This window comes from Ranitomeya imitator, chromosome 1 (assembly GCF_032444005.1).
Source record: "Ranitomeya imitator isolate aRanImi1 chromosome 1, aRanImi1.pri, whole genome shotgun sequence".
In the NCBI taxonomy this organism is placed as follows: Eukaryota; Metazoa; Chordata; class Amphibia; order Anura; family Dendrobatidae; genus Ranitomeya; species Ranitomeya imitator.
In genome coordinates this window covers 523,240,962-523,254,711 of record NC_091282.1, presented here as the reverse complement: position 1 = coordinate 523,254,711, position 13,750 = coordinate 523,240,962, and the positions used below count along the sequence as shown (strand labels likewise).

Below are 13,750 nucleotides of genomic sequence, written 5' to 3'. Positions count from 1 at the left end.
CTGATTGGTCGAGGCCGCCAGGCCTCGACCAATCAGCGACGGGCACAGCGACGATGATGTCATAAAGGACGTAGACATCTCACGTTTCTGATTCAGCGACGGGCACAGTATCGACGTAGATGTCATAATGGTTGCCATGGCGACGATGATGTCATAAAGGTTGCCTCGACCAATCAGCGACGGGCACAGTGTGCCGCGAATTCTGGAATCATCATTGTCCATATACTACGGGGACATGCATATTCTAGAATACCCGATGCGTTAGAATCGGGCCACCATCTTGTGTGTGTATATATATATATATATATATATATATATATATATATATATATATATATATACACACACATATATATATATATACACATATATATATACACATATATATATATACATATATACATATATATATATATATATACATATATATATACATACATATATACATATATATATATATATATACATACATATATATATATATATATACATACACATATATATATATATACATACACATATATATATATATACATATATATATATATATATATATATATATATATATATATATATATATATATATATATATATATATATATACACATATATACATATATATATACACACATATATACACACACACACATATATATATATATATATATACATACACATATATACATATATATATATACACACATATATACACACACACATATATATATATATATATACATACACATATATACATATATATATATACATATATATATATATACATATATATATATATACATATATATATATATACATATATATATATATATACATATATACACACACACACACTAGATGGTGGCCCGATTCTAACGCATCGGGTATTCTACAATATGCATGTCAATGTAGTATATTGCACAGCCCACGTAGTATATTGCCCAGCCATGTAGTATATTGCACAGCCACGTAGTATATTGCCCAGTGAGTGACGTAGTATATTGCCCAGTTACGTAGTATATTGCCTAGTGACGTAGTATATTGCCCAGTGACGTAGTATACAGCGCAGAGCCACGTGGTATATTGCTCAGTGATGTAGTATACAGCAGAGCCACGTAGTATATTGCACAGCGACGTAGTATACAGCACAGAGCCAAGTAGTATATTGCCCAGTTACGTAGTATATTGCCCAGTGACGTAGTATACAGCACAGAGCCATGTAGTATATTGGCCAGTCACGTAGTTTATTGCCCAGCTAAGTAGTATATTGCCCAGCTACGTAGTATATTGCCCAGCCAGGTTTGTCACAGGTTAAAAAATAAACATATACTCACCTTTCCGAGGGCCCCGTGTAGTCCATGGCAGCTTCCGGTCCCAGGGTTGGTATAAGCGCAGGACCTGTGATGACGTCGCGGTCACATGACCGTGACGTCATGGCAGGTCTTTCTAGCGCAGGGCCTGTGATGACGTCGCGGTCACATGACCGTGACGTCATGGCAGGTCCTTCTCCCATACCATCTTTGCCACCGGAACCTGCAACGGAAGATGGCGGCCGGTGCGAGCTACTACGTAGGGCGAGTATAGCAGGTTTTTTTTATTATTATTATTTTTTAACATTACATTTTTTACTATTGATGCCGCATAGGCAGCGTCAATAGTAAAAAGTTGGGGATACACAGGGTTAATAGCGGCGGTAACGGAGTGCGTTACCCGCGGCATAACGCGGTCCGTTACCGCTGGCACTAATCCTGTGTTAGCGGTGACCGGAGGGGAGCATGCGGGCGACAGGCACTGACTGCGAGGAGTAAGGAGCGGCCATTTTCTTCCGGACTGTGCCCGTCGCTGATTGGTCGCGGCAGCCATGACAGGCAGCTGCCGAGACCAATCAGTGAATGAATATCCGTGAAAGAAAGAAAGAAAGAAGGACAGACGGAAGTGACCCTTAGACAATTATATAGTAGATATATACATATATATATATATACACACACACACACACATATACATACATATATACAGTGGGGCAAAAAAGTATTTAGTCAGTCAGCAATAGTGCAAGTTCCACCACTTAAAAAGATGAGAGGCGTCTGTAATTTACATCATAGGTAGACCTCAACTATGGGAGACAAACTGAGAAAAAAAAATCCAGAAAATCACATTGTCTGTTTTTTTATCATTTTTTTTTTGCATATTATGGTGGAAAATAAGTATTTGGTCAGAAACAAACAATCAAGATTTCTGGCTCTCACAGACCTGTAACTTCTTCTTTAAGAGTCTCCTCTTTCCTCCACTCATTACCTGTAGTAATGGCACCTGTTTAAACTTGTTATCAGTATAAAATGACACCTGTGCACACCGTCAAACAGTCTGACTCCAAACTCCACTATGGTGAAGACCAAAGAGCTGTCAAAGGACACCAGAAACAAAATTGTAGCCCTGCACCAGGCTGGGAAGACTGAATCTGCAATAGCCAACCAGCTTGGAGTGAAGAAATCAACAGTGGGAGCAATAATTAGAAAATGGAAGACATACAAGACCACTGATAATCTCCCTCGATCTGGGGCTCCACGCAAAATCCCACCCCGTGGGGTCAGAATGATCACAAGAACGGTGAGCAAAAATCCCAGAACCACGCGGGGGGACCCTAGTGAATGAACTGCAGAGAGCTGGGACCAATGTAACAAGGCCTACCATAAGTAACACACTACGCCACCATGGACTCAGATCCTGCAGTGCCAGACGTGTCCCACTGCTTAAGCCAGTGCATGCCTGGGCCCGTCTGGAGTTTGCTAGAGAGCATTTGGATGATCCAGAGGAGTTTTGGGAGAATGTCCTATGGTCTGATGAAACCAAACTGGAACTGTTTGGTAGAAACACAACTTGTCGTGTTTGGAGGAAAAAGAATACTGAGTTGCATCCATCAAACACCATACCTACTGTAAAGCATGGTGGTGGAAACATCATGCTTTGGGGCTGTTTCTCTGCAAAGGGGCCAGGATGACTGATCCGGGTACATGAAAGAATGAATGGGGCCATGTATCGTGAGATTTTGAGTGCAAACCTCCTTCCATCAGCAAGGGCATTGAAGATCAAACGTGGCTGGGTCTTTCAACATGACAATGATCCAAAGCACACCGCCAGGGCAACGAAGGAGTGGCTTCGTAAGAAGCATTTCAAGGTCCTGGAGTGGCCTAGCCGGTCTCCAGATCTCAACCCTATAGAAAACCTTTGGAGGGAGTTGAAAGTCCGTGTTGCCAAGCCAAAAACATCACTGCTCTAGAGGAGATCTGCATGGAGGAATGGGCCAACATACCAACAACAGTGTGTGGCAACCTTGTGAAGACTTATAGAAAACGTTTGACCTCTGTCATTGCCAACAAAGGATATATTACAAAGTATTGAGATGAAATTTTGTTTCTGACCAAATACTTATTTTCCACCATAATATGCAAATAAAATGTTAAAAAAACAGACAATGTGATTTTCTGGATTTTTTTTTCCTCAGTTTGTCTCCCATAGTTGAGGTCTACCTATGATGTAAATTACAGACGCCTCTCATCTTTTTAAGTGGTGGAACTTGCACTATTGCTGACTGACTAAATACTTTTTTGCCCCACTGTATATACATACATATATATACATATACCGTATTTCCCGGCGTATAAGATGACTTTTTGACCCCTAAAAACTGTCCCAAAAGTCGGGGGTCGTCTTATACGCCGGGTACGGCCCTGCATTTCGGCGTGTTGTTCCCAGGGTCTGGAGGAGAGGAGACTTTACTTCAGGCCCTGGGATCCATATTCATGTTAAAAATAAAGAATAAAAATAAAAAACATGGATATACTCACCCTCGGACGGGCCCTGGCCTTCACCGCTGCTAGCGTCTCACTCTGTTCCTTAGAATGCGGTGAGTGAAGGACCTTCAGTAACGTCGCGGTCACTTGAGCGGTCAGGAGAGGATAAAAATCTCCAAAGATTAAGTTTATCACTACCTCCTGGAACTGAAGGTACAACGTATCGGTCTGGCCTGAACATGGCGACAACAGGAAAGCGTTGAGAATTGCCATCTGTACGATGTGCACGTCCAGCTTCTTGTATCACACCTTGGCCTTTCTCAAAGCACTGTACGGCTGGAGGGCTTGATCAGAGAGTACACAGTACCCCAGTACACAGTCCGGTTTGCAGACCTGTGCAGAGGTACCTTGTACAGTGCCGAGGATGCTGCCATCACCATGTATGGTGGTCAAGAAAAAGACATCCTTCTTGTCCTTGTACTTGACCACCAGCAGGTGGTCACTACATTGGGCTCTGCTGTCACCCCTTCTGAGCATCTGCCCAATTAGAGTTTTTGTAAGGCCTTTCTGCGGTACCTCGCACAGAGGGATTTGAAGAGTGGATGCTGGTATAAAAGTTATCCGTGTGAGATCGTGCTTCGTGTAAACTTTTTTGTTTGAAAAGAAAAAGCTAAAAAAAAAAAAAAAAACAGCAACCAGGGGAAAAAAAAGTGAGAGAAAACTGTAAAAACAGCAGGCACAAGCTCTGATGAGTGAACTGCATCACTAATCAAAGCTCGGCGGCTGCTGGATGTGCGCACGGAGGTGGTGCAAAGGGGGATGGAGGGGGTAAAAAGAGGGGGATGGGGGAAGAGGAGCGATCGGGCAGGGATCTGGAATCAAAACACCTACTCTTGTTGTCTTTCTTCAGCAGGGATTGTGGTGTTACAGGCTTCTGTGGCACCACAAGGCCCAGCACAGATCCTGTAGCGTGGTTGCACTGCAGAAATCCTCAGCTACTGTGAGAACTTGCAGCGCAGTCACAGAAAGGTCACAGAGCAGTCATATCATTGGTGCAATCGATGAGGACATCGATTGCACCAATCAGAGCTGACCCTGGTGACGCTTGCGTTGCCAGGCAACAGCCTAGTATTGGTGCTCTCACAGCTCAGATCCTATGCAGGTCACAGCACGGTCACACCGCAGCTGTGCCCTGTGATTGGTGCGATGGATTACAACGATCACACCAATCAGAGTGGGTTCAGCAATGCCTGCCGTTGCCAGCACCAGCCTAGGATAGGTGCTCTTGAAGCACAGATCGTAAGCTGGGACATCAGTGTTTTAGGTGATCTGGTTGCCTGAAACTGAGAAATGCTGTGATTGGCTGTTCAGAATTGAACAGATAATCACAGGAATCATGGTTAAGGAGGGCGGTGACACCTCGCAGGATGACGATACCATCTACCCAGAGGTAAGATGGCGCCAGAATTTTAATGCGATCACCGCGACTTCGGTCGCAGTGTCACATTAAAAAAAAATGACGTAATATTCTGTCCATGCGAAAATAGGCCCAGGTCACATGGACGGAATATTACGTCCGATGTCAGAAAGAGGTTAAATATTCATCATGTAAAATAGGGGGCAGGTCAGTGAGGAATCAGTGACCTGTTAGAAGCCATACAGATGACTACCTAAGCAGAGCACCACATGAAGACCCCTCACACAGGCCGCCCCAGAGCAAGAGCATATCAACTCAAAACTGAAAATAAAGATTAAATAACAACCACAAGACGGATTTCATCAACCAATGTATCATTTTAATCAGTATAATGGCGTCGATCTGACACTGTGTGTAGGTTACTGTGCACAATCCTGCTAACAGGATCCCTTTAAATCCACAATAGTCCAAGGTGGAAACTTCACGCCACATCTGAAACTAGACTTAGGTGTTCTACCATAAGAATCCCCTCAGAATACATAGTTCAGAAACTTCCTTCACATACCGATAACTGACCAGGGATCCTAAACATCCAGAAATTTCAGGACAATATGTAAAAAAAAAAAAAGGGCACTTTTTTGCCCTGTCCATGAAAAAATGTAAGGTGTCAGAATATTTTTTTGAAGCTGAAGAAACTTATACATATTATAATTATCAACATTTTCCAACACTTTAATGTATTGGATATTTTCATCAGAATTATGATCTTTAGATATGCATCACTTATAATCTTAATTATTTATTATAGCTCTACAATGTGTTTGTATACAATATTGTCTGTCCATGAATTTTTGATAAGCTGTCCAGAAAAAATATTAAGTTAACAACCCTGTAACTGACTGTCTTCTTGTGAACTCATTAATGCTCTACTTTTATACACCGAGCAACTAATATACGATTGGTCACCAGTGGACGCCTCACTGAAGCTGCATGTGATCAAATGGTGTGTTACCTTTCTGCTGTATTCTTTAAGGAAGTTAGTTCATTCTCCACTGGCTGCAGCTCAGCCTCCTTGATCTTCAATTCCTCCTGGACATCCTTGATCTCCTGAACTTTAGATAACATGGATGGTGCCTGGGAACGAGCACCTAACGGCAAGGAAAAAAAACAAACAGGACAAGTGTTGTATAATGCAGAGTTATCTGATGCATCAACAGTTCATAGATTAGACTATAACAGGGGCGGGCAATTAATTTGACAGAGGGGCCACATGAGAGGCCATGACTGTTGCGGAGGGCCAAACTACCGTAATAGCTTGAAATTAATTCTACTCAATATTAATTTATTAATACTAATTGTATCACTTAATATTGAGCATAATTAAAGGGAACCTGTCACCCCCAAAATCGCGGGTGAGGTAAGCCCACCGGCATCAGGGGGCTTATCTACAGCATTCTGTAATGCTGTAGATAAGCCCCGATGTATCCTAAAAGATGAGAAAAAGAGGTTAGATTATACTCACCCAGGGGCGGTCCCGGTGCTGGTCCGGTCCGGCGCCTCCTATCTTCATCAGATGACGTCCTCTTCTGGTCTTCACGCTGCGGCGCAGGCGTACTTTGTCTGCCCTGTTGAGGGCAGAGCAAAGTATTGCAGTGCGCAGGCGCCGGGCCTCTCTGACCTTTCCCGGCGCCTGCGCACTGCAGTACTTTGCTCTCAACAGGGCAGACAAAGTACGCCTGCGCCGGAGCCACAGCGTGAAGACCGGAAGAGGACGTCATCGTAAGAAGATGGGAGGCCCCGGACCGGACGGCCCGCGTGAGTATAATCTAACCTTTATTTCTCATCTTTTAGGATACATTGGGGGCTTATCTACAGCATTACAGAATGCTGTAGATAAGCCCCTGATGCCGATGGCCTTAGCTCACCGTTGATTTTGGAGGTGACAGATTCCCTTTAAGTATGTGACACCCACCTATATATCTTTGAACCCCCCCACAGCCCCTTATATACAGCATGAGCCCCACACAGCCTCCCTATATACAGCATGAGCCCCACACAGGCTCCCTATATACGGCATGAGCCCCATACAGCCTCCCTATATAAAGCATGAGCCCCACACAGCCTCCCTATATACACTGCATGAGCCCCACACAGCCTCCTTATATACGGCATAATCCCCACACAGCCTCCCTATATACGGCACAAGCCCCACACAGCCTCCTTATATACAGCATTAGCCCCACAGCCTCCCCATGTACTGCATGACAGTATACAGCCTTCCCATAGCCTCACCATATGCAGAATGTCACCCCCATAGCCTCCCCATGTGCATCACGACACCCCCCATATGCTGCATGTCGCCCCCATAGAATCCTCACGTTCGCCCCATAGAATCCCCACGTTCGCCCCAACAGAATCCCCACGTTCACCCCAACAGAATCCCCACGTTCACCCCAACAGAATCCCCACGTTCACCCCAACAGAATCCCCACGTTCAACCCAACAGAATCCCCACGTTCAACCCAACAGAATCCCCACGTTCAACCCAACAGAATCCCCACGTTCAACCCAACAGAATCCCCACGTTCAACCCAACAGAATCCCCACGTTCAACCCAACAGAATCCCCACGTTCAACCCAACAGAATCCCCACGTTCACCCCAACAGAATCCCCACGTTCACCCCAACAGAATCCCCACGTTCACCCCAACAGAATCCCCACGTTCACCCCCACAGAATCCCCACGTTCACCCCCACAGAATCCCCACGTTCACCCCCACAGAATCCCCACGTTCACCCCCACAGAATCCCCACGTTCACCCCCACAGAATCCCCACGTTCACCCCCACAGAATCCCCACGTTCACCCCCAGAATCCCCACGTTCACCCCCACAGAATCCCCACGTTCACCCCCACAGAATCCCCACGTTCACCCCCACAGAATCCCCACGTTCACCCCCACAGAATCCCCACGTTCACCCCCACAGAATCCCCACGTTCACCCCCACAGAATCCCCACGTTCACCCCCACAGAATCCCCACGTTCACCCCCACAGAATCCCCACGTTCACCCCCACAGAATCCCCACGTTCACCCCCACAGAATCCCCACGTTCACCCCCACATTCACCCCAACAGAATCCCCACGTTCACCCCAACAGAATCCCCACGTTCACCCCAACAGAATCCCCACGTTCACCCCAACAGAATCCCCACGTTCACCCCAACAGAATCCCCACGTTCACCCCAACAGAATCCCCACGTTCACCCCAACAGAATCCCCACGTTCACCCCAACAGAATCCCCACGTTCAACCCAACAGAATCCCCACGTTCAACCCAACAGAATCCCCACGTTCAACCCAACAGAATCCCCACGTTCAACCCAACAGAATCCCCACGTTCAACCCAACAGAATCCCCACGTTCACCCCAACAGAATCCCCACGTTCAACCCAACAGAATCCCCACGTTCACCCCCACAGAATCTCCACGTTCACCCCCACAGAATCTCCACATTCACCCCCACAGAATCTCCACATTCACCCCCACAGAATCCCCATGTTCACCGACACAGAATTCCTAAGTTCACCCCCCCCCCCATAGAATCCCCATGTTCATACACATGAAAAACACCACATACTCACCTCAGTCCCGTTCCCAGGCGCCCTGCTTCTGATGCGCTGACTCTCGGGCGGTACACAGCTGACATGACGTCGTCGCATCAGCTGTTTCACACGCAGATTGGTGGAGGAAGTGGCCGGAGGCCCCTCCTCCACCAATGCTGACTGCGGGAGACGGTGAGTGAGCAAGCGGGCACAGTGCGGACCTCAGGTTTTAAGCCCCATGGCTGCCTCGGTCCGCGGGCCAGACAGACAGCCAGAGGGCCGGATGTGGCCCGCACTTTGCCCAGGTCTGGACTATAACATTTTCTTAAACCAATTAAAAAGCACTATATAGCAGTTCTATAGCAATTACAACAGGATTCTTTGTAGTTATTTTATTAACTTTGTATAAAGAATTTTAGGAAATAAAGTTACCTCCACTGAGTGTTCCTTGTGGATCAAAAGTATCTCCATCTAGAGTCACAGTTTTGGTTAACACTCGTTTGTCAAAGGTCACAGTTTTAGCATTGTCTAGTGTGTCACAAACCAATGTTGTTCCAAACACATACTCCATTGCTTTTTGCAGCTCAGACTCATAGCCAACCAATGTTAGGGCAAGGTTTACATTGTCAGCTCCAACCTACACAAAAAAAAAAATGTTTTTTTTTTTTTTTTTTTGAAGTTTCTCCAAAGTAGATTTCACATAATCACAATTTAATTTAACCTCAGCAAATCAAACTCTGAACAAATACATACCAGATTTTTTGCAACCTTGATGGTATCATCTCCTATACAGCGTGCTGAAATTTTATTGAGTGGAATGATTGTGAGCCTCCGTTTCAATTCCCCTTTTTCCAGCAATTTTTTACCTGTGACCTAAGGTGAACAGAGAGAAATATTCATGTACAATTCATCTGCCTATATTTCCTAAGGAGAGATTATAGGGTCATTCCATGTCAAGTGAACCAATGAATATTACCACTATAGTTTAAATTTTTTTGAAAATGTGTTCTTTGGCAATACTGTGTTAGATGATGCAAAATGTGAACAAAAAAAAAAATTCTATAAATTCTAGGGTTTTTTAAAATTGATTTTCAAAGTTGTGAAAAAAATGTGAATTTCTGCATTGCATGCCTTTACGTTTCTACTCATAACTCAAGCAAGAAACAAGATAGAGAAATTGGAAAAACACCATTCAACTCAATAGTACAGGCTTTCAACAGATATGTCATAAGAGAATTTTTGTTAGTTATTTTACCCATGCGGAATCAAACATAATATTTCAAAATGTATTACCGAAAAATCAATAGGATATTAAATAAAATTCAAGTGTCTCCTATGCTCCTAGCCACAAAAATCATGTTGCGCTCTCAATGGGATCAGACAAAAATTTAAAAAAATTAAAAAAAAAACTATAAAAAAAACCTATATAAAAGTGTCAATTCTAAAATCTTGAATTGAGATCTGTTCAGCCTGTGATCTAAAAGGGTAGGGTCTTTTTTTTTTTAGATATTGGGAGGGATGTTTCGGCTGCTTATTCACACGACGAACAGCTGAATGGACCACGAGAGGAGCTTTATAAACACTTAGATCGTCCCGCTCAAACTGCTTACCACCAATCCAGTCACATCTCCCAGATCCTGCCCAGTAACAGACAACCTGAGCAGATTCTAGAATGGCGAGCACCACAAGCACGCCTCAGAAGTGGTGTGGAACGTAGCAATAATTAAAATAAAAAAATTTGATCTGTGAATACAGTATGATCGGCACTGGTGGCTAGCTAACGAACACTCCAAAGATTATGATAATGAAGAAGTAGAAGTGACTGCAGTTTCTGCACCTTCTGGTCCATCCCCGTCCTTTGTGTATCCACGAAAACCAGAAATTAAAAGTAAACAAAAATCAGATAACTCAGGTAGATCAAACCCCATAACAGGCCTTCACACTCTGACACAAAGGCTATGTGCACACGTTCAGGATTTCCTGCAGAAATTTCCTGAGCAAAACAGGACATTTTCTGCAAGAAATCCGCATGCGTTTTTTTGCGCGTTTTCCCAATGCAATGATATAGTGGGAAACACGCAAAAAATCAGCAAAATTAATGAACATGCTGCGTTTTTTTTTTCGCTGAAAAAAAACCGCATCATGTGCACAAAAATTGCGGAATGCATTCTAAATGATGGGATGCATAACGTATGCTTTTTTTTTTTATAGCGAAAAAAACACGAAAAATCTGCAACGTGTGCACACAGCCTAAAGGAAATAGGGATTTTTGTGTACTCACCGTAAAAAATCCTTTTCTCCGAGCCATTCATTGGGGGACACAGACGTGGGTGTATGCTGCTGCTACTAGGAGGCTGACTAAGTGATACAAAGAAAGTTAGCTCCTCCTCTGCAGTATACACCCTCCTACTGGCTCTCAGCTAACCAATTCGGTGCAAAAGCAGTAGGAGATCAATAACAACATATGAGAGTATAGCATGTCGAATTATATATATATATATATATATATCAAATTATAAAACAAGCACAAAGGGTGGGGGAGCTGTGTCCCTCAATGAATGGCTCGGAGAAAAGGATTTTACGGTGAATACACAAAAAATTCCTACTTCTTCGCCTCATTGGGGGACACAGACCGTGGGACATCCCAAAGCAGTCCCTGGGTGGGGACAACCGCAGATCATGCCCTGTGTAACGGCTACTTACAAGTGAACCACCGCGGCCTGCAGAGTCCGCCTGCCCAGACTCACGTCTGCGGAAGTCTGGGAATTATAGTGCTTCAAGGATGCATGCGGACTGGACGAACCCACAAAACTGACAGACGTGCCTTGCTGACGCCTGGTGTCTAGAACCCAAGAAAACGATCGAGTGGAGTGAAAATAGGCTGACGTCTAACACAAAAGGACTTCTGGATGTGTGAAGAAACCACTAGGCTAACATGGCCGAAGAAACGGCTAAGCCGTTACTGAAAACATCAGGAAGCCCAAATGAAGTGTCCATGCTCTGGAAGGACGCCGACCTCGACACGTACTCAGGGCCCTCACATTGTCCAGGGTATGGGAAACCCATTCCGTTTTACGGACCGGAGCGGAAAGAGAAAAGGGAAGAACGAGTCCCTCGTAACAGTGGAAGTACGATACCACCTTTGTAACAAGAGACGAGGACGGCCTGAGGACAACCTTGCCTCGATGGTAATAAGGAAAAAAGGTCTGAAGGAGCAGAGTGGCCAGCTCTGAAGACACATCTGAATGACATGATCGCAGAGAAAAAAGGGAGGGGGGACCTCGCAGTATAGAAAAGTCTATCCAGATCACAAAGAGTCTACTGTAAGACTCCCAGAACTATTAAAGACCCAAAATGTAAAGACATACGATAGGGAGAGACCACATGTGATAACTCTCTGCAAGAAAGTCCCTACTTGCAGTTTTGTTGCAATAAGGTGGAAAAATACTAGGTCCGCCAAACAAAAGAACCCAACACCTGACTTGGCCAGTGCGGATCTCCCAGGAACACTGGGGCCTTCCTGCTTCCTAAAAGCCCTCTGGAAGAGGATTGATGGAGCTGGTATCACAAAAGAAACAGAGCATGCACTGCGATGGCTTTTGGGTCTCGAGGTCGAACCATGAACTCGGGTACATTGGCGTCCAGTCTGGACGCCATTCAATCTACATCTGGAGTGCTCCAGTGAAGGCAGATATGTCGGAAGACTTCCGGATGAATTTCCCACTCACATGAGGTGACCCTGGCGGTTGAGGAAATACTGCTGGTCAGAGTTCTACTCCTGGGATGAGTACTGACGAGATCACCGAATGATAGATCTCTGCCCATCAGAGAGTGTGAGGTACGTAGGTCAAGGTGCCTGACCATGGAGAACTGCTAGATGATAGACGTATGGCACTGCCGAGACAATATCCAACTGAATTTGGATAGGGAGACGTGTCAAAAGGCATTGGGCCTGCTGTAGGAGCAGAGGTACTGTTGAGATCCCCAGAAAACTGATCGGGAGACTAGATTCCCGAAATAATCAGAGGCCTTGAGCAGTGTGGTGACGCTCCGTAGTCACTAGTAAGTACTGAACCGGGAGAAAGGATCTCCCCCGGATGAAAAAGACGCTAAGAGACTACCCTCTGGAAACCTGTTTGCCCTGCAGAAAGCAAGCGGAGCAAAGGGAACTGTCTCCATTGCTATTATTCTTCCTAGGGATCCTCATTGCCGATCGGATGGAATGAGGGCAGGAACGGACCGGGGATGAAATTCAGCCGTCCTGAGAACCCGCTTCGTTTAATGACGTAGCAGAGAAGACCAGACAGGCCATTCTGGTATTTGCCAGAATGGCCGGATGGCCATTCTGGCCCGGAATGTGTGACCAAGAGCGGGGGTTCCCTGTTGAAGGACCACGGCCTTGTCTCAAGGAGGATTACCAACCCTCTGGAGGTGGCCAGGATCATCCTTAAACACGATATCTGCTGGACTGGAAATGAGAAAGAACAGTCTAAGCCTATCCGCCAGCCCAGATGAAGAAGGGTATCGTAAAGTACATATAGACGGGCTCAGCATATACCTGAAAGAACAGCTGGAAGTCGACCAAATAGGGCAGGACGGCCACACACCAAGAGTTCTAAAGGGAAATGACAGCCGCCATGATAATGGCGAACACTCTGGGAGCAGTAGCAAAGCCGAAGGCAAGATCGTGACTTGCCTGTTCAAGCTTGTTAAAAGTTAGAGGTCCAGGATCAGTGTTACTTTTCGGTCCCCTTTTTTGGAACCAAGATCCCTTAGATCTAGACTGTGCTGGGCAACTCTTCCACTGTTGGTTGTATCTATAGGAAGCCTGCGATCCTTTGTTCCTGCGTGGGGAACACCTCCCTGCTCACCGAATAAGCGACCACTCTGTAAGGGAGTGATGTCAGAGGGTTTTTTTTTTTTTAACGCGGAGTACG

General features: G+C 45.1%; 1 protein-coding gene across 2 annotated transcripts in view; it reads right to left on the bottom strand.

Annotated features, from left to right (window-relative positions):
- SMC2 (structural maintenance of chromosomes 2) overlaps positions 1–13,750 on the bottom strand; it is a 157,243-nt gene that overhangs the window by 51,402 nt on the left and 92,091 nt on the right. For both annotated transcript variants that reach the window (XM_069766939.1, XM_069766949.1), the window contains 3 exons: positions 9,567–9,686; positions 9,246–9,450; positions 6,221–6,356 (listed from right to left, as the gene is read on the bottom strand). In XM_069766939.1, coding sequence (XP_069623040.1) covers positions 6,221–6,356; positions 9,246–9,450; positions 9,567–9,686 — 461 coding nt within the window. The remainder of the gene's footprint in view (positions 1–6,220; positions 6,357–9,245; positions 9,451–9,566; positions 9,687–13,750) is intronic.